This window comes from Helianthus annuus, chromosome 8, assembly GCF_002127325.2.
Source record: "Helianthus annuus cultivar XRQ/B chromosome 8, HanXRQr2.0-SUNRISE, whole genome shotgun sequence".
In the NCBI taxonomy this organism is placed as follows: domain Eukaryota; kingdom Viridiplantae; phylum Streptophyta; class Magnoliopsida; order Asterales; family Asteraceae; genus Helianthus; species Helianthus annuus.
In genome coordinates this window covers 164,097,120-164,119,401 of record NC_035440.2, presented here as the reverse complement: position 1 = coordinate 164,119,401, position 22,282 = coordinate 164,097,120, and the positions used below count along the sequence as shown (strand labels likewise).

Here is a 22,282-nt window from a genome sequence, read left to right as displayed (position 1 = left end):
CAAATCTTTGCCATTTTAGTCCCTGAGTTTTTTGTCTAAATTGCCATTTTAATCACATTGTCTAACTTAGTGTAAAAACCAGATTATAATCAGTGGTATTTTTGGCATTAAATTATTATGAGGTTTATAAATTATATTGTAAACTACCCTTGACTATCACTACACAACAGTTATGCCAAAAATACCCCTGATTATAACCAGATTTTTAGACTGAGTTAGGCAATATGATCAAAATGGCAAGAAAATGGAAAAGTCAGGGATCCAGAGAAGACAAAAAAAAACTATTTGGACTAAAATGTCAATTTGGACCAAAACTCAGGGACTAAAATGGCAATTTACTCTTTAATAAAATTAATAATAAAACTAGGATTGCGACCCGTCGCAATGCGGCGGGAATTCTTTAGTTATAACTAAGTGGATCTAGGACCCGCACGTTATGTTAAACCTGTCAAACGGGGAAAAAATAGACGATGTAAAAACATTCACCCACACACGCACGTTGCGTCGTGTTAACTCGCAAAATTTAGAACGAAATGTAAAAACGTTAAACCAAAGACGCACGCTGCGATGTGTTAAGTCACAAAATTTAGAACCAAGCATAAAGGGAAAAATTTGCGGAAAATGAAAACTATAAAGGAGCAAAGTTGAAAGTAAAAAAGTTATGAGGATAGATTGCAAAAGATAAAAAGTTTTGGGTTAAAAGTAAAAAAAAAACAAATAGTTTTGGGTTAAAAGTAATTTATGAAATACTTTTGAATGAAAAGTAAAAAAAAAACATTTTTTTGAAAAACCCCCAAAGTCAACGTTACGACAACCATATGCGTAACCATTTTTTCTTTGAACCCCCAAAGCACACCCCGCGTTGCTGCGGGGCGTAAAACGGTGTCAAATAGTACTAATGTCACACAACCGTAATCGACCACCAACACTGACTCGACCTAGGATATGCGTGTTGCGACAAACCTGTCAAACATGGAAAATTAGAGGTAAAAATGTTAAACCGCACATACACGTTGCTTCGTATTAACTCGAAAAATTTAGAACTATACGTAAAACGAAAATTTGCGAAAAATGAAAAGAATAAGTGACAAAAGTTGCGAAGCTAAATTGCAAATAATGAAAAGTTTTGGGTTAAAGTTAAAAAAACAAATTATGTAGGGTTAAAATTGAAAAAGGTAAAAACCTTTGAGTTAAAAGAAAAAAATCAAGTTTTTTTTTTTTTTAAAAAAAAGTCGCAAAGCACAAGGTACAACTAATGATGCAGAAAAAACTTACAAACTTATATATGGAATAATATTAAAATTGTTTTCTTAAAATTAAAAATATGGAAAAGGATTTGTAAATAACTATTAAATATCTCAACGGTAGAAAAAAAAGGCACCATTGTTCATCGTCTTGCTGTAGCCCTAATTTTCAAAATTCTTCAATGTCGAAGCGCGAGTTATCAAGCACATTGAAGAACTTGAAGGTAAAACACAGCAGGAATCCTTATTCATTTCTTGATTCAGCTATCGTTCAGTGATTTCTAATCATAACTTTCTTCGAATTCCTTTGAGTTATTGCTCAATTACATCTGTTCTACTTCATCACTCAAACGCTAGGGTTTTTATTTGTTCACAAATTTGAGGTTTCAAGCATAATTTGTTAATGTATGATATATAGTTCATGCAAAGGGGAGCTAACAAAGAGGAGAAAACAATAAAGGAAGAAGAGGCCATACCTGATGGAAGTTTTCCAGCTAATCTTACTACCAAAAAGTGGTATTACTCATTGTTAATCATCACTTATCAGTTTTATTGTTGTTTACTTGATGAATGATGGATGAATAGTTTATAAAATTGGAATTAATGATTGATTCTTGGGATAATGAGCCACATTATGAACTTATTGACCAGTATAGATACCGAGACTGAATTGACAACTGATAATGTCAGTTGTGTTGTTTCTTTAGTCTTCCTTGAATAATATTGGATGTTCTATATTTGGGGATTTCTTGTTGTCTAAGTAGTTAATGCAGTAAAATATCGGATATCGGTCAAGGACCGATATTTGAGATATCGGTTATCGCAGTGGGATATAGGTAATTTTAATATCATGCTAAATTTATATATATAGCAATTTAACATTAACAATTGTAACAAGTAAGAACTGACTAAGACTTAAAACACTAACATTTAACAGTAACAACTAACAATTAAAACTTAAAACACTAATAGCAGCAATAAGAAGAAAAATGAACAGTAGAAATAAGAAGAATGGTACTGATATCGGGAAAATCGGTGATTTATCGATCAAATATCGGTCCTATATCGGTCAAATATCGGACAATATCGCTGATATTATCGGTACCGATATTCTGACCAATATTTTGTACCGCTATCTCGGCAGGGGACCGATAACCGATATGTCACTAATATATCGGTTGATATATCGGGATATTAACTACATAGTTGTAGTATTCGTTGTACAAATGACCGTATGGCAAATTCATAGTTTTCGGCTTGGTTTTAAGAAGTGTGATGTGTGCCAAGAGGCGAGAGCTTCACGTACGTGAGGTCCTGCTCTATGTATAAGTAAATAAGCTTTATGTACAGCCAAAAGCTGCATCTCAAATCTCAAATCTCTTTTACATATTAGCCTTTTTATCTAAACGAATCATAACTTTTTTCATCCCTTTTGTTGTTTAATACATATCGGCCTCTTATAGACCCTAGATGTTAACATTTTTTATTCACGTGTTCTTGAAGCACCGTGTTAAGGCCATGAAGTGTTTCCAGAATCCAGATAGCCTTGTGCTCCTCATGCACACTTTTTAAAACCAAAGTTTTTGGTATATTGGCATTTCTTTATGTTCCGTTTTCACAATTATGTCTCTATGTTCATTTTAAAATCATTAAATGTTTGTACATGCAGTATGGTTGTTATGGAAGGAGATCCTAGTCCAGGGGCCATTAGAGGCCGGATGTCATTTCAAAGTTTCAATCCATCAATCGATGTAAGCATAATAGCTGTGTGATGAGTAATATGTTTTCTTTACTATATGGTCTGCCTTTTTATAAATTCTTTTTTATTTGGGTAGAAACTGAATGAAGAAGCTTCAAACCCAAGACAATCTGAAGGTGATTCTATGTGCTCGGGCAATCAAGGAGGAAAACCGTCTAACAGGTTGGTCAGCCTTGACTTTTTAAAGAAGCACTCATGTTTGATTTATTCCTTGTATTGATTTATGAAGTATTATAATACCATGGTATCAGGAAACCATTTAATGGTTATAGATTTCTGTCTATATGGTCTGATTACATGGTTTCGTATTAAATATTATGTACTCTAACGATGCACAAAAGCTATGTTCATACATTTAAATGTATATATCTTATTTTCTTTATTTCCAGTTAGAGGTGATAATTTGACCCGTTACTTATGTATGTGTTGACCCTGTTTTAATAGGTCAATGGGAAAATTAGAAAAAAAAATACTTAGACAGAAATGGGTCAAAAGTTGCTCAAGTGTATGTCTAATGCATAAAACCTCTTAAATCAGTTTATCCCTAAAAGGTTAAATCTTATTATTTGTTAATGACATAAGTCAATTTTGTTAATCTTTTTTAACTCTCGTTGTTTGTAGAAGCCTAAAGGTTTAAATATTTTTGGTCAAAAGTAGTCCGTGTCAAACCAACCGACCTGTTTTGCCTGGTTCCAAACTAACCCATTTTGACTAAAACCGATTCTGACCCGTTACCAGACCAACCCATTTTCCCACCTCAAATCCCCATCATTCTTGCTCAAAGAATCAAAGTTGCTCATCTTATAAGTCTTTTTGTTTTTAATAATAGAGAAAATGAATCAAAGTTGCTCATCTTATAAGTTTTTTTGTTTTTAATAATAGAGAAAATGAAGAACCAGTAAGCGAGCATAGCAATAAAGCCAACGGAGACATCAAAAGGAAACAAGTTGAAGTCATCACAGAGGTACCACTTCCCAATAATTCACCAAATATTATTGAACGCAACCATACTTCTTCGTCAAATAATCGTAGAAAAAATTCTAACAAGCGTGGAAAGCTTGACTTCAATGTCTTAAGATCTCCAAACCGTCAAAACAAAATGGGCTGATCTTTTTCAAGCTATACAATCAAGAATATTTTGTCATGTTTATCGTAGAACTACCATTTCTTTAGCTCCCATTGTTTGACTTCCTGTAACTTCTATTAGTTTATATTAAATTTTGACTAAAAATAGTCAAAGAACAATCTTTTGCCTCTTTAATTTTCAGAAACATTCAAAGGGACTCTATGACTAACTGGGTTTGATTGGCAGTGTTTGGTGCTACGTAGTTAATATCGTGATATATCACCATCACCGATATATCGGTTATCGGTCCCCATGTAAATAGCGGTGGCAAATATCGGTACCGATATTATCGGCGATATTGACCGATATTCCCGATATGAGTACCTTTCTTCTTAGTTCTACCATTCGTCTTTCTTCTTATTGCTGCTGTTAGTGTTTTAAGTCTTAATTGTTAATCGTTAGTGTTAAATATTAGTGTTTTCAGTCTTAATTATTAATTGTTAGTGTTAAATATTAGTGTTTTAAGTCTTAATTTGTTTCTAGTTGTTGCAATTGTTAGTGTTTAGCAAGTTGCAAAAGGTTAATTGCTATATACTATGTAGTTAATATCCCGATATATGAGTGATATATCGGTTATCGGTCCCCTGCCGAGATAGCGTTACAAAATATTGGTCACAATATCGGTACCGATAATATCAACGATATTGTCCGATATTTGACCGATATGTCCTAATATTTGATCGATAAATCACTGATTTTTCCCGATATCAGTACCATTCTTCTTATTTCTACCGTTCATTTTTCTTCTTAATGCTGCTATTAGCGTTTTAAGTCTTAATTGTTAGTTGTTACTGTTAAATGTTAGTGTTTTAAGTCTTAGTCATTTCTTACTTGTTACAATTGTTAGTATTAAATTGCTATATATATAAATTTATCATGATATTAAAATTACCGATATCTCACCGATATCCCACCGCGATAACCGATATCTCAAATATCGGTCCTTAACCGATATCCGATATTTTACCGCATTAACTACTTAGGCTATATATATAAATTCTGTATGATAGTAAAATTACCAATATCCCACCACTATAACCGATATCTCAGATATCGGTCCTTAATCGATATCCAATTTTTTACCTCATTAACTGCATAGTCCAAAATAGAGGTCAATATCGGTCAAATAGCAGTCAATATCGCCGTCGCCGATCGTATCGGAACCCAAATTCCAGACCAATATTTGACGCCAATATTTTGCAGAGGGCCGATAATCGATATCTCACTACTATCCCACCGATATTAACTACATAATCACTAACTGGGTTTCATTGGCAGTGTTAGGGTTTAAGGGTATGGGTTTGACTCCTACAGGCTGGTCAAACAATTAGCTCTATGACTAACTGGTGTTTTTTTTTTTGTTTTATATATACACATATAAAATGGTTTATATAAAGTTTGAATATTATGATGAGACATTTGCCTCTGGACCTTTCATCTATAAAATATTCAAAATTGGATGCTTCACAGGAAACTAAGACATAATGGACCAGGTTCAGTGAATAATGCAAAAGGCCAAAAAGTGCAAACATGATTTTGATGTTATAATAAAAATACAATAATATCTTGAAAATGACATGCATTAGATTAATCAAGAAATTTAACACGAGGTTGGTAAAAAGATTCAAATATTAAATTTGATTTTACTTGTGTGCTGCTCTCAAAGGTCAAAGTCAAACTCAATAAGAGGTTAGATATGTTTTTACCTTCTGAAATTGTCATATTTATATGCTCTAATAGATTTTTTATTGAAACCACTAGTGTTAGAACCAAACCACGAGCTAGGTATATAACATTATAACCAGTCTGGTTGAGTTCATTTGAATCGGTCGGACTAGATGGTAAAAAAAGTTTTTTTTTTTTTTTTTTTTTTTTTTTAATTTTATTTTTCCCTTTCAAAATATGTTTTAGGTTCATTTAATACTTTAGGCTCCATATTTTATTTATGCTAGACTATATATATTTTGTTAACATTACAAATTCACACCAAAACATAAATTCGTTTCATAGTTCTAAATATTAATTTATAGAGTTAATCACTGTTTTCATCCCTGTGGTTTGTCAAAAACCACTATATCAGTCCATTAGTTTAAAAATTGCGATTTCAGTCCCTGTGGTTTCACTTTCGTAACCATTTCAGTCCATTATTCTGATAAGTATAGGGACTGAAATGGTTACGAGGTAGGCTGAAATGGTTACGAAAGTGAAACCACAGGGACTGAAATCGCAATTTTTAAACTAATGGACTTAAATAGTGATTTTTGACAAACTACAGGGACGAAAACAGTAATTAACTCTAATTTATAAATTAATCATCATGTCATCCCGTTTTTAAAACCTGTCCATTCAGTAGCGCATAAGGCGGTTTCTTGTCAATTCAAAAACTGATCCAATTATAAAAACATTGATTGAAATGGGCTATTGTTTAGTATAAGCCGGGTCGGGTCAACCCATGCCATTTTAAACATATACACCCTTAACTTATAATTAGTTAATTACCACCCTAAATATGTTTTTATATGGATTTCTTGATGTCTGAAATGATATTGTAACACAAGTATGCATTTCCACATGAAATACTTCAGAACTTCTGAACTTGATTCAAACTCTAGTTAATAATAATAATAATAAAAAAAGAAATAATAAAGACATGATGAATAATAAAAATGCAAGGGGTTCTACATTAGTTATGCAGGTTTCCATAAAGAACATGCAAAAAGAACTCTCCCTTTCCATCCTTGCAATATCCATTTACCATCTTCATCCACAAGAAAATCTTTATGGTAATTAGACCTCACTTTACTCTTCACTTCCTCCACTTTATCGCGGTACAACGGGACCTGCTTGAACCCGGCCCGAACGTTCCGCGACTGCCACTGCTTGTACCCCTCGGGCCTCTCAACCCGAGCGGTCCCTTCGCATGCTACCACATTCATCACTTCCCTTCCAAACACCTCTTGCTCATATAACAACCTCTCTTTACTTTCTCGGGCCGCCGTGTTGTCGAAAATGTCGAACATTGTTGAGAAATGGAAAAGGGCTTCTCTAAACCGGTTTAGCAAGAACGGGGCGTTGTGGGTCCCGTTGAGAATCCCGAGAATAAACATGTCCGGGTTGATCTGTCTAATCAACTGCAAGACCGCATCCCTAGGGCTGTTCTCTATAACCGTCTCGTCGAGAATGTTATGCATCCGGTTAACCGAGTTGACGACGGTCAACTCACTTCGATCAATGTTTAGATCATCGACCGTTATCTCCTCCCATTTCTTTGCTATCTCGGTGTACTTAAACGGTACGTTAAACCGCTTGCAATATTTCGCGAGACGTTTACCGGTTTCTTGGACCCGCTCGGCTGGGCGGAACCCGGGTTGTGGAAGATCTATGCCGGTGATGTGAAGCGTGGGCGGGCCACCGGCCCGCATGGACAGATTCTTGATAAAACATGGCCATTGGAACCCGTATAAGATCCCGAAATCGATAATGTGTAGCTTATCCGCCCCTTTTGATAGCTTCTCGATCGACCCGTTAGCTAAAATATTCGACATCCGATGAAAAGGGCATGACATTAAGTAAGCATGGTAAGCTTTCAAGATCTGTGCAGCTGATATCTTTTTCAGACTCGCTAATCGGTAAACCTCGGCCCCGTTTCCCGCTAACCGGGCTTCGATCGCTGTCACGAAATAATACGCCAATCTTTCCGTTGAATCGCCATTCGGGTTACAATGCTGCTTGATTCGGGTCAGCAAATCACAAACAGAACTGGGATTGTTGTTTGTGATTGCTTGAGCACATTGAGTCAGCAAATCCCTTAAATCAACAACAATTTCTTGAGTGATGGTGTTCTTCTTCCCTCGTGGTCGTCCTCTTTTCGACGATTCGTTCATCTTTTTCGCTAATGCAGTTGAGCTAAACTGTTGTGGCTCGTGATCATACAGCAGCAGATCTTCATCGTACGGTTCAGGTTGATCGGATTCAGGATCCGAGACAGTTGCCATTTTCGTTCCTCGTTCTTCTTCTCGATCAGGGCTTCTCTTTCTGCTATAATAACCACCACAGATAGTAATCGTACTGCTGTCTTCACTGCTCGTGGCTCCGACGAAACTATCCAACGAATTCGCTGGCTGATTGTTGACGAGAACATCGTACAACGATCTCTCCGTCGCTTGTAGCGACAAACACTCGTTCAACATACATGGTTTTACTTGTAACTCATCTTCTTCCATTAACATTTGAGTCAGGAACTTGAGAACAGAATCGTAATGATCCTGGTTCTCAAACCCATCGCTGTCAACAACAACTGCTGACGGCGATGGATGACCATCCTGGTCATAGAACCCATTGCCGTCAACAGCTAACGGCGATGGATCCTGGCTGTAAAATCCATCGCCGCCAACTGTAGCTGCTAGTGGCGATGGATCCTGGTTGTAGAACCCATCGTCCACAGCAGATGACGATGGATTCTGGAGGCATGACCCATCGCCGTCGACAGTGTTTGACGGCGATGGGTCCTGATGATACTGCATGGGTGTCAGGTAGATAGTTGGTTGAACAGTATGGTGGTTGTAACCGTTGATGTAGTTGTTCATAGCAGTAGCATATAGAGTGTCCATGTAGGTTTGCTAGTGTGAAATGTATGAAACACAACAGGGTTTGGTTCATGGGTTAATATAGAGTACGAGGAGATGTTTTTTGCTTTGTCCAGAGGGGGGTGTATGTACAACTTTTGATGCATGAAGTACAAGTGAGTAGTGAGTGGTTGGTTGTTAGTGGAGTGGGAGCTTTATTATCTAATTGTGTGTAAAATATATATAAATGGAAGCTTCTTGGAAATGTGGATTTGTGGAGGAACCTTAGCCACCATGCTAAAAGTTAACCGGTCACCGGGTGGTCCGGTGAGGTTCAAGTGAAGGAAGATTCAAAGGAAGGTGAGGTGAGCCAAGTTGGAATTGTCATATTTGACTGGATTAAAAATGTTAAATTACATTAACATGATGATGTTTGTTGATGTTGATATCAAGAAAATCACAACAATTAAATAGTGGTTAGGGTTAAATATTCAACATTCAATGAATATATACCAAAAATAGCAACACCAAATCATCTGATATTGATAACAAATTCGTTTCGATTTGGTTCGTTGATCATCGCCGTGCTCTAAATGTATAATTTGACGAGTTTATAACATAGTTCAATATGAGAGAGAAAGTAAGCTAAATATGCGGTTATGTAACTGTCTTATGTGCAGGAGCGGACCTAGGTGAAACCCAAGGTGGGCAGGCACACCCTTTGAAAAAAATTAGTGTATTTTTTAGGCATAAACCCTGACCGCACCCCTTGAAAATATGCTTGAACTACTCATCCGCACCCTCCAGCAAATAATTTCTGGGTCCGACATTGCTTATGTGTCACACCGAAAACAATGAATACAACTATTGTACAACTACAAATTATGGCTATGCTTGTATTCCAAGACATGTTTTGGATATTTTGTCTTTAGGTGTTTGGGGTGATAGTTTTATCTTTTATGTGGTGATTTGATAATACTTGATGTATTTTATAGTCTACTTGATTATGTATTGTATATTTCAAATTCATTATTAATTATAAAAATGTATAAAATAAACTCAAAATATAAAAAATACCCAACAATACCCAACAATACTGTAGAAAACATTTTAGGACACCAAAATGTTTTTTTTTTTTCTCATTGTACTTGGGTGGTTACATGTCCATATAAAACTAGAGTTAAATGCCATTTTAGTCCCTATGGTTTGGGCCATTTTGCCAGTTTAGTCCAAAGATTTCATTTTTAACTTGCGGGTCCAAAAAGGTTTCATAGTTGCCATTTTAGTCCACTTGGTTAACTTCATCCATTTTTTCAGTTAACGAGAAGGCCAATTCGGTCATTTTGTATGTAATTCTGTTAACTAAAAGGGCAATTCAGCCATATAAAATGACCGAATTCGCCTTCTCGTTAACAGAAAAAATGGATGAATTTAACCCAGTGGACTAAAATGGCAATTGTGAAACCTTTTTGGACTCACAGGTTAAAACTAAAACCTTTGGACTAAACTGGCAAAATGACCCAAACCACAGGGACTAAAATGACATTTAAGTCTAAAAACTATAATATTTAACATTTGGTCAGTGTCTTGGTATCGAAGTATTTATTGTAGGGATAATTCCTTATCCACTTACATTACAATTCAAAAAAAAAAAAAATTGAAAAAAATATTATTATAAAGGTTTTGGTTGAGTGATTGTAACATAAGTTGCATTTAGTATTTTCTCAATGTTTTGACTTGCTGCCCACGTACATATAATTTGTCACATCATCACTTTAAAATAATTGTTGAAAATCACTTTAAATAATTGTTGAAAATTCGTGTTCACATTACCGTCAATATCCCACTACCTGGACCATGTCTTGAAGCTTCTCGCCCACGCCAAAACCTGTTTTTATGATTTAAATATAATCAACATAAGATTTGAATATAGTAGTATAGTAGATTTTAATATAGTAAACTAGTGGGATTTTCACGTTTCACGGAGGATTTACTGTTGGTATCGGTTTGTTAGGCCGGCCCAATAGCATTTGAGGGCAAGGCAAGGGGCTTAGGTCCTCACTAGACTCCTAGAGATGAACACCAAAACCGGTTAACTGACCCGAATTGGAGAAACCGGGCTGAACCAAAACCGTTTACAAACCGGTTTGTTTTGCATTCCAAACCGTAGGTTGGCAATGGTTCCGCATCCCCACACAAAACCGACCCGAACCGGTTTTTGCCAAGCCTAAAAAAGCAGTTTGTTCGAATTGTTGCATATGCTAATTTGACGTTTTTACCGTTAAAGAGCGGCCACATGACCGTTTGTGGTTGTTTTTTTACCTTTTTTACCACTAATTCATAACCCCCTCCCACACCCCACAAAACAAGTTACAATAAATAGATATGTCATGGTCTTGTTTGGACCGAAGATGAGGAGTACACCGTGGCTTTGCTTCTGTACATGTTAGGACCTTAAATTTACACGAGGAAGGTACAAGCCTACAAGGGATAGATTTGGTCCCAATTTTTGCGTCACGTTAACAATAGATTTGACGAGAGAAATGGGTTTTGCAACCGAACATACAACTGTTTAAATATTGCAAAGTGGACAAGTATGGCGTCAGGACTTGAAAGATTTCATATAATTTACCGCAAATGAATCAACAATTTGGGACACGATCAGAACGATGAGACAGCCGTTGAAGAATCATGTGCAGAATATGCACGAGCTAACGGAAGGTCTCTTACGAAGTTAGAAATTTAAAAGCTTATAGTCGAGTCAATTTTTTATTAATACTGTAATATCTATTTAAATTAAATGTTAAAAAATGTCTATTCAAATTACATTTCTCTATTTTAAATTGATTTTGTATCAAAGAACTCTCTTTTTATATTATTGTACAAAACTACGAACTATGGTGCTTGTATTCCAAGAGGTGTTTGGATGTTTATTATGCGATTTGATACTATTTTGACAAAATTGCAGAAATCAACCTTTATGGTATACCTAAACTGCACTTCGTACCTTTTACTATGAAATCGACAAAAACCAACCTTTATGTTCATGTTTTGCTTCAGGTTCAACCTTTACCACTAACACCGTTAGATTTTTTGATTAAGTTACCTCACATGCTTTACATGTGAGGGTATTAATGTCTTTTCACCCGTCTTTTTAATTAATAATTCTTTTTAAATTAATAACCCACCATAAAACTCAACTCTTTCAATCTTGATCAGTTCTTGAAATTACCCATACCTAAAATAACACTAAAATTTCAATTTGTTCTTGAAATCACTTCAACAAATCAACAATAAATCTAGTAATTAACAACCAATATGTTCTTAGCTTTCAATGGTAGAATGCTATAATTTATTTCCCCAGAGAGATTCTAACTCTGGGTACCATGCTTTCACAGTTAATGCATCTGACCATGAGCTTGATACTGTATAAAAAAGCCGAAAGCTTTCGCTAACTAGGAAATCGCAGAGAGCAGCTAATGGGTTTTAGTTGGTTGGAGCTTATGAATAGTCCAGGAAATCGTCGGAAATCGCAGAGAGTTGGTGGGTTTTAGTTTTGGGCCAGAATAAAAACTTTGTCGCTAAAGGGTTAGTCGCGAAAGGTCCAGTTTCATGTAGTGGTAGATGGGACTGTAACTTGCAGCAGAGATAGTCATAACAAAAAATCCATATTTTCCTAGTAACCAGTAATGGCAATGGCATGATTGCAAGATGGTGATGGTTCGGGTTGGGGTTTCAGTTCTGATGATGATCCAGAGATGATCTAGACTTCAAGTAATTAAGAATTTGCAATTTATTTCTTGTTTTGTGACCGAAGAGAGGGTACTGGTTGGGGTCTTAGTTCCATCTATGGTTGGGTTTTCAGTTCCAACGACGGTGGGCTAGGGTTCCGAGAATGAAGGTGGAGGGTAGAAAAGAAGATGAGGTAGGTGGTGGGTAGGGAAAAAGATGGAGGGCCCATTGATGTATTTAACTAAAAAGAAATCAAAGAGAGATGGACAACACATACTCTGTTTTTCTATATATTATTTCATATATAAATTAGCAACTTTCTTATGCATCATAATTTGTACATCATGCTTTGGAAGTTTTTCAAACAAAAAACTTCATTTTCCACTTTAAACCTTAAAGTTTTTTCTTTTAAATTTTAACCCATTTCAAATTTTTACTTTTAACTTAAACTTTTTCATCTTTTGTAATTTAACACAACACTTTATTATTTACAACTTTGGTCCACCATACTTTATGTCTTTCACAAGTTTTTCGTTTTACATATCGTTCTAAATTTTGCGAGTTAACATGTCGTAGCGTGCATGTGAGGTTCAATGTTTTTTGCTCTATTTTTTCATATTTGACAAACCCGTCGCAATGCGTCCAACTTTTCCCTTTTATAAAGTTCGTCGTAACGGGCGGGTCCTAGATCGACTAAGTTATTATTTTCTACGTTTTACGTTTCTGGTTAATTTCTTTGCATTAACACACTATAACGGGTGCGCGTGGTTCAACGATTTTAGTCTGCTTTTCGTTCAGTGTGATTTTTACCATTTTATCTATTTTAGTTTTACGATGTTAAGAGTCGATGTCGTTGTGGCATTGGTGCTACTTGGCACGGTTTTACGAACGTTTTTAACCTATTAAATTTTTTACTAATATTTTGTTTCGGTTTACCCCTATACTTCCTTTACTTAAAAACTATTTTTACATGCATATTTTATGTACGGATATGTATAAATATGATTTATTCTACATTCCGACGTAGACTTTTTTTTATAGACGAGTCAGGTCAAATAAATTACGTTTTCGTTTAAAGAAACCATTTTTACGTGTATATTTTTATGTACGTTTTGGTATAAATTCAAGTTGTTCTACGTTTCGACGTAAACTTTTTTGGTAAATGATTCAGGTCAAATATAATATGTTTTCGTGTTTATTTTATGTATGTTTCGTAAAGTTTGTTTTGAACTGAGTGGAGTCAAATTATGGTTTCTTTTTCTCCCCTTTTTTCGAAAGCTCTAATTAAACTCTTTTGATTACATGTGCATATTTTCCTTCATACTCGTTACGTTCTCTATGTATGAGTTGGGTCACATTAGTACGTTATGATTGTTCGATATGAATTTGATTTACTTTACTTTACGTTTGATCCAATCACAACGCTTATACAGGTTACATTAAGTTCAACTGGATACGTCGAAATGTGTGTTTTCGTATGGTTATCATATAACGTTTGGACTAACCCATTCAATGTTTACGATGTACCCGCGCCGCAACGCGGACGGGGCTTAACCCTAGTTACAATAATACATAAATAAATATATAAATTGTATTGATAAAATGGGAAAAGACATTAATACCCTCACATGCAAAGCACGTGAGGTAACTTAACCAAGAAATCTAACTTTGTGAGTGGTAAAGGTTGAACCTGTAGCAAAACATGAACACAAATGTTGGTTTTCGCTGATTTCATAGTGAAATATACGAAGTGCAGTTTGGGTATAACATAAAGATTGATTTTGCAATTTAGTCTACTACTTTTTTGTTATAGAAAAAAAGGCTGTATATTAAAGTCTACTTTTTTTAACAGCAAATGTTTTCAATGATCCTTTTACTTATTACGTATCATAATTCGTTTATATCAAATTCATATAAGCATGTTAACTTCTAAAAATTGTATAAAACTTCAAAGTAAAAAAAAAAAAAAAACCCAACCAATAATACCGTGCAAAACATTTTAGACCCTAAAATGTTTTATTTTCATTGTACTTGGGTGGTTATTTGTCCAGTTGTCCATATAAAAAAACTATAATATATAGCTTTTGGTCAGTGTCTTGGTATCGAAGTACAGTGTATATATTATTCCTTATCCATATACTTTATTTTTAAATTTTTACAGTATTATGAAGATTTTGGTTGAGTGATTGCAACATAACTTACATTAATATTTTCTCAATGTTTTTGACTTGCTCCCCACGTACATATAATTTGTCACCTTATCATTCTAAATGATTCTTGAAAATTCTTGTTCACATTACTGTCAATATCCCACTGCTGGACCCATGTCTTAGAAGCTTCCCGTTCACACCAAAGCCTGTTTTAACATTTTTTTTACACAACTAACTCACACACTGATTAATTTACTTGTAAATATACAAGTTCTTTTTTTATCCCCCACCCTAGCTCAGTTGGTCAGTTGGGCTGGTGTTTTCCTTGGAGACGTCGGTTCGACTCCCGGCTGTAGCAAAAGGTGCGGGACGTCCCAATGATGGATCGTTTCCTATCGAGGAATGGTTTGATCCGGAGGGCAACCCGGTTTTATCCAGTTGTTACCCCAGCGAGGTTCTCGTGTGGAGGCAGTATGGTTTACGGGCGAAGGTCAGTTTGCGCGGCAGCAGGGGCCCGATAGAACATCGTGTCCGTAGGCGGGGCTAACGGGGAATTGTCTTTGACAAGAACCCGGTGACCACTAGGTCCTGTACATAGAAAGTCACCCTTAAAAAAATATATATATACAAGTTCTTTTGTCCAACAATTAATCTACTATTAAATATACAAATTCTTTTCTCCAAATGGGTTTGGTTCGCAGGAATTCAATGAGATATATAGGAATTGGAATCTGAATTCCATCTCTTAAGATATTTGGTTCATTGAATTTGTAGGAACTTGAATCTCAATTCCTTATTCTCCGAGTCCAGGATCGCGGTAACCTCCCTTTTAATGCTTGGTACTTGGATGATGGGACGTTTATCGACAACGTGTCTGAGCTTGCTAAGGCCTTAGACATCATCAATGAGGAGGGGCCATCTCTGGGGCTTTATCTCAACGTTAAGAAAGCAGAGGTTTTTTTTGGCCGACATGCAACAGGCGGAAAGTTCAGGACTGGTTTTTCCCGGTGTGAATGCGTAATGTTTATCACTTCCGTCAATCACGTATCGTAGCTTAATCAGTTGAATCAAGTCCGATGCTGAACTGAGTTAAACAACAAAAGGATAAAGGTTACAGTCCATTCAGATGGATGGACACAAAGTCCATCCGAACGAATGCACCTTTTGTTCATCCGAAATTTAATAGGTTGAGTCCATCCGTCCGGATAGAGTCCATCCGCTAGCTTGTTTGATCCGGATGGAGTCTGCCTATAAATAGGAGTGTAGGGTCTTGTCATTAGAGAACTTTTGCAAACTTTGAGGCGAAGCTCTGTCCATTTGTTTTCACGGTTTTGTATCTGTCAAATCAGTAATAGAAAACAACATATAATTACATCTTTGTGTTCTGATCCACTGTAACACCCCAAAAATGGGTTTGGTAATTTAAACCCGGGTAACATAAAGGAACGTGTAAAAATACTGTTAGGAGTAAAAGGGAATCCGTAAATGAATATTTACTAGGGATAATTAACCTAGTTGAATATTAGTATCGTTGGTATTAAACGAAGGATTGTAGCCTTATTTAATTAAAACGAAACATGAGGGACCAAAGTGAACAACTTGAAAGTTGTTCTATTAAAAGAAAACAACACACACACAGACACACACATCGTGTGTGTGTGTTCGTGAACGAGCAGGAAGGCTCCCATGGAGCCAAAAACCCTAAACTTCATCAAGTTCTTCAAATTGAAAGACTAAACGAAGCCCAAATTCACAACCGAACATAAATTAACGATCACCTTCACAAGGGGATCACAAGGTATGTCTTAAAACTCAGATTTGATGATCTTGTTTGAAGTGGGTTATGATCAATCCATGAAATTGTATGAATTTAAGCATGTAGAGGTGTTAGAAACACCAAATAGAACTTGTGATATGAATAATTTCAAGTAATTGGGTGATTTAGAATAAAACCCATTGCATGTGTGTGAAGATGATGATCATGATGAACTTGAAGATGTTATAGTGTGATCTTGTGATGTATAGGGTATTGTATGATAGGCAAAGATAGATAAACTTGATGTAGGATTCATGATTATGAGATTTTGCTTGAATGTAATGGTTCATAAGATGAAATAAGGAGGAACATGTTTAAAGCACTTGTACATTATGCTGAGAAAGTGATACGCGCACTAGGTGTTTGATGAAATGCTTAAGAGAAATGATAAGTGAGATTGTATGCTAATAATGAATAAATGTATGTAGTATGTGATGATGATGTATTAGATAATAGATTTGTATAAGGAATGTGTTTTGAATGAATTACAAGTGGGAAATTAGTTTGATAACATGATATGGCTAGAAACCTTCATTAAAAGATATGCACGCTCATGTATGCTAATCATGTTATGATGAATGTGATAGCATGTACGGATAGGAGTCATGTCAACATGGGCACAAGCATGGACGGGCAACGGGCCAAAAAAAAAAATAAACACGGAAGCTATACTTGAACTCGGACGCACGAGGTAAGTGAACTCCGAACTTACCCCTTTTTGTTTGGTAAGGTATTTATGAAATAGGGTAATTATTGAATGTACTGTAAGAAGATATGAATTAATGATTATTACTAAGTTAAGTTTTAGTGGTAATGGGTTGAAAGTGGTTAAGAAAGGGATTCGATTAAGTTTGGGTAAGAAAGGGGAACTTACATAATGAATTATGCATAAAGGCGAATTAAGGAGTTATACATGTAGGATGTAAATTGCAAGTACGTGTATGGATAGAAATTGAATACATGTTTGAGTGGGTATTTAATTATATGCTTGAATGAATAAGTCGAGTTATGGGTATTTGAGGACATGTTCATATGAAGGGAAGCTAATGATACTAACCGTTTTCCTATTGAGAATTAATGTGAAGTATAGGCACGTAACTATGGAAGAGAAGGTTGACTCCGCAATCCGATGCGAGTGATCGAATGGATGGATGATGGGGCTAGTATAAGAGAAAGCATGATATGATGACGCTTTATTATGCATGTGTTATGATTATTTGTATTATGTCACCGGTTTCTAATGATGTGATTGAATGTGGTGACTGCAGGCTGTACAGGGTTATGGAAATTTCATCAAGAAGTGTACGCGGTCGAAGAATCGAGTCAAGTCATGGATTGTACGTGGGTGTGTATACGGTCACTTAATTTGATATATGTATGTTAGTTTTCATTAAATTATAAAAAGAGATTAATGTATTTAAGTGAATTGAAGAGTATCATGAAAGAAATTTTACATATGCGTTTTCCGCTGCGAATATTAGGTTAAAATGTGTTAGGGCGTTACATCCACACGCGTATTTTAGATTCCGCACAACTTACGTGTTCGCACGCATTCAACGGTAAAGGAATCGATCCAGGATTCGAAACCACAACCGGGAGGGATTGGTAGACCAGAGGGGGGGGGGGGGGTTAAGCTCCTTGGTGGAGCTGTTAGCTGTGATGCTAGCTTTATTAGGGAGTTGGCAGCGCGATGGGCCTTGGGGGCGGTTGACCTTATAAAACTCTTGCCCTGCCTTAGGGATCCCTAATGTGAACTCCTTCTGCTAAGGTCGTGCATGGGGGTTGCTAAGTTACTGTCACACCCCGATCTCCACGTGTCACCGGTGGGCCCGGTGTGGGGTATGGTGACGTAGTTGGCATCGTCATAGACAAACAACACAATATAATAATGCACAGCGGAAGCAGAAATAGATTCATTTCAACTTTAAATAAAATGTAATAATAAATATCACAAGTAGTTGAAACGGATCCACAGGCGGATCAAATAAAATAAGATAAATTGTTCAACAGTTTATTTGTCGTCCGAGCTTGCGAGACTATTGTGGACGCTCTAGGAGACAGCCAGCCTAGTTCGTATAGTACCTGCACTTAACCTTTTGAGAAAATACGTCAGTTTACACTGGTAAATACAAATCAACTGAGTCATTTTGAAAATGATTGAAAATTGATTTAAATGCACATGGCATAAATATTTTTATAACTTGGGATAATTATGCAAGATAAACTTGTAATGGATTTATATGTTACTCCGCGTTCAGTAGCCCGGGATCTTCTGTCCGGGTTAAAGATTAATAGACACACCACAATATAGAGTTATACACGACGGATGTACGCCTACACCCCGTGCTCTGGTCGTGGCCATCTCGCAAGATAATGCCAAGGATATCCGGGACATGGTCATTAACCCCCCAAAGGCTTCAAGTAATAAAACACATTCAAAACAGGGTCATCTCAATGGATTTAACCACTATACGATTAAATGATTCGATGCCGGACCAAGCGGTATTTTATATACCTTACCCAAGCCCGTATAGGGAAAATAAGTCAAAATGTATTTACCTGAGTAAGTATGAATCACAATTGGTAAGTGTAGGTAGCTTTTACTGGGCCTCCTATTCTGGAACAAAGGTTTATAATAACCTATTAGATTCTTAACGGGTCTTTATTTAAGCTTTAGCTTAGACCGGTTAGTTTCAAGGACGATACGGTACAAGCGCACGATTAAGCGAAAGACCGGATAGGATGTGATTTAGACCCGACAAGTTTGAATACTTGTATAATATGGGTATACTAAATACATTCTGGATTTTGAGATAAAAATGATAACGTTTGACCCGATTCGGTCAATTTACGCAAACTAGTTACGTAAACCGAACCGAACGCAAAAAGGGCGTTACGGGTAGGAAAAAGAGTCATATGCAAGTTTCTTGAGATAATATGCTTTAAACATAATATAATATCAGTAAGTTATGTTCTATTATGCCCCGATTAATTTTAAACTCAATTTATGCTTTAGAAGGGCATTTTGGTCATTTAAAAGATTATAAAAGAGTAAATTTGGAACTCTGAGTTACGGGTCTGATTTATACAGTAAATATACTTCATTTAACATATTATAACAGTAGGGTATGACCCATATACAAAACTTATCATTTAAAATCAAACTATGCACCGTAGGGGTATTTTAGTAATTTCACAAGGGCTAAAAATGTCAAAACTGGAAATCTGAGTTCAACCTTTTATACTTACTGTTATTATATGAAAATATGCTAAATACATCAGTAGGTATAATTCTTATACGTTTAAAATGAGTATAACGCTTACTATGCGCTAAAAACGCTAAAAATGCGATTTAGAGCCGTTTCCGGGTTTTCAAAAGAAATCAGAGATTTTTATATTTCCAGAATACTTAAAATACTTTATTTAACAAATAAAATCAGTAGAAAAAGGTTTGGGGTCAAAAGGATGTATAAAACTCATTTTATGGCTTAAACGGTCAAAACGGCATTAACCGAAATAACTTAGCGATCTAAGAAACGATCAGCCAAAAATTAAATAAAAATCATCAAAAATCCCAAAATATTATATAACATCAGTGGGTAAAAAGTTTTATACCAAAACGTGGCCTGAAATAGGTTATACGCTAAATGCGTCGTTTATTTAACATAAAGATATAGTTTTACGCTATCGGCCATAACTCAAAATTTGGACCACCAACTGACCTCAAATTTTCGGTGCAAGTTTATAAATTAATAATAAAGATTTCTACTCTTTCACTTTTCCAAAAATCACGTTTTATATCAAAAAGGGCAAAATAGTCAACTTTTAAGCATAATCGGAAACATGCATATGAATCGGTTAAGCATAGACTCATGATGTAAAAATTCCAGAGAGTTAAACTAAAATAAAAATGGTCAAAAATAAACTCTAATACAGATCTCAAACATGCATGCACGGATCCGAATCGAGAGTCAACGAAAAAGTCGTTTTATAAGACTTTCGGTTCCGATCCGAGTTTATACTAAAGATTGTCGAGTTGATTATGATAAAACACATTCTTATATTCATTATAAGTTATTTTTTGATGATCAAACTGATTGCATGTCATCTACATTACCATTTATGCTATATTTCGCAAAAACGATTTCTGTTGACTTTTTAAGAACATCTTTGACTCGACAAATAGCATGCTTAGAGTGGGAATCGGAGAATACCCTTTTGAGGGTTTGTTTCCCACATAAATACCAACTTATAAGTGGTTTCAATTTGAGAAATGACAGAGCCAAATTCGTTTAATCGAAAAGTCAAACTATATGAACAACGGTTTGACTTTTAACTAATAATCTATGCTAGAACGGATTATAGAATGATATAAAGGCTTACAAAGGTCCTAATGAAGCTTAGATAGGACTTGGAAGTGGCCTTGACGATCAGATTGCTCCAGAAGTTGCCTTGTGAAGTTCTTGAAGTTTGCTTTGTTCTTGTTACTATCACAAGTGCCCTCAAAATGTGAAGAATGATCTAATTTATGGTGAATTCAGATGTTTTAAGAAGGCAACAGGTGTCCCAACATGCATGTAACCTTATTGGTAAGTTTTGGAGGCGACCACAGCTGTTTAGCACTCAAATTCGGACCAAAATGCAAACAATTCGCGAATTCTGCATCTGACAGGGGCACGCGGCCCGTTTCATGTAGCCCAGGCGGGCCGCCTGGGGTTCTGCAGGCCCAAACACTTTCAAACGTTGGCAGTTTTGGTCCCTGTCTTCGCAAACAAGGTTTCGGCTATTTATCATGACTCGTAAACCCTCAAACTTTGTTTTTAAGAACCTTGGGACATTTACCAACATGGTAATGTCCTCGGATAACTTTGCGCTCAACCGAAAAGCCATGAAATTCGACGTTGACGCTTTTAACCCCTCAAGTACGGTTTTGGCCATAACTTTCTCATACGGTAACGAAACTTCATGAAATTTTTACCACACATTCTAATGAGTATATTTTAGCATTACAAAGCTTCGGGTCTGCCAAAAGTTCACTCAGAGGTATAAATTAAACATGTTGACACTTTTAGCCCCTATAGTTTGTAATTCCTCACTTTTGTGCAATTTCCGCTTCGTATGATCCATGATCCATCCGTTTAAGGTTATAAACATTATGTAGGGTTATCATAGAGTCTATTTATCCATTGTTGACACTTTGGACCCTTACGTTCCATAGTTTTCACCGTTTGTCGATTTTAGTCCCTCTAAAGTTTGTTTTCGCATACCGGAACTTTATGACACGTGTCAATACATTATTGGACGTAAATTTTCGAGGTGTTACATCCTCACCCCCTTAAAAGAAATCTCGACCTCGAGATTTACTGAAACAGATGAGGATATTTCTCTTTCATCGTGGATTCCACTTCCCACGTGTATTCGGGACCTCTACGGGCATCCCATTTGACCTTAACAATAGGCACATGCTTCCTTCGAAGCTTCTTCACCTGTCGATCCTCAATCGACAAAGGTTTTTCTACAAACTTCAAACTCTCATCTATGTGTATATCTGTATGCGGTATAACCAGTGATTCATCAGCGAAACACTTCTTCAAATTACAGATGTGGAACACATTATGAATAGCGCTAAGTTCTTCAGGCAAGTTTAACTTATAAGCAACTGCCCCGACACGTTCGATAATCTCGAAAGGTCCTATGTATCTTGGGCTTAGCTTGCCTTTCTTACCAAATCGCATCACCCCTTTCCAGGGCGATACCTTAAGCAACACTTTATCACCTACATCGAAGTGAAAGTCTTTGCGCTTAGGATCCGCATAACTTTTCTGCCTATCCCTGGCAGCTTTCAAACGATCGCGTATCTGCACGATCTTGTCCGTCGTCTCAAAAACGA

At 36.1% G+C, this 22,282-nt stretch overlaps 2 protein-coding genes across 4 annotated transcripts; one reads left to right on the top strand and one right to left on the bottom strand.

Annotated features, from left to right (window-relative positions):
• Positions 1-1,351: 1,351 nt before the first annotated feature.
• Positions 1,352-9,614, top strand: LOC110895270 (M-phase phosphoprotein 6). Of its 3 annotated transcripts, none has more exons than XM_022142552.2 (6): positions 1,352-1,468; positions 1,663-1,760; positions 2,914-2,995; positions 3,080-3,165; positions 3,886-3,967; positions 9,375-9,614. In XM_022142552.2, exons 1-6 carry the CDS (start codon positions 1,427-1,429, stop codon positions 9,384-9,386), a joined length of 402 nt encoding a protein of 133 aa, XP_021998244.1. In that variant the 5' UTR covers positions 1,352-1,426; the 3' UTR covers positions 9,387-9,614. The 3 variants fall into 3 exon arrangements, with proteins under 3 accessions (XP_021998244.1, XP_035832119.1, XP_021998243.1); XM_035976226.1 differs by lacking the exon at positions 9,375-9,614 and adding an exon at positions 4,272-4,313; XM_022142551.2 differs by lacking the exon at positions 9,375-9,614 and having other exon boundaries at positions 3,886-4,264.
• Positions 6,671-8,884, bottom strand: LOC110895269 (scarecrow-like protein 30). The gene has a single exon (XM_022142550.2). It carries the CDS (start codon positions 8,737-8,739, stop codon positions 6,817-6,819), a length of 1,923 nt encoding a protein of 640 aa, XP_021998242.1. The 5' UTR covers positions 8,740-8,884; the 3' UTR covers positions 6,671-6,816.
• Positions 9,615-22,282: the final 12,668 nt, after the last annotated feature.

Coding starts and splice junctions, on each gene's coding strand:
- LOC110895270 (XM_022142551.2), top strand. CDS start 1,427: ATGTCGAAGCGCGAGTTATCAAGCACATTGAAGAACTTGAAG. Junction 1,469..1,662: donor GCACATTGAAGAACTTGAAG/GTAAAACACAGC, acceptor TATGATATATAG/TTCATGCAAAGGGGAGCTAA. Junction 3,166..3,885: donor GGAGGAAAACCGTCTAACAG/GTTGGTCAGCCT, acceptor TTTTAATAATAG/AGAAAATGAAGAACCAGTAA.
- LOC110895269 (XM_022142550.2), bottom strand. CDS start 8,739: ATGGACACTCTATATGCTACTGCTATGAACAACTACATCAACGGTTAC.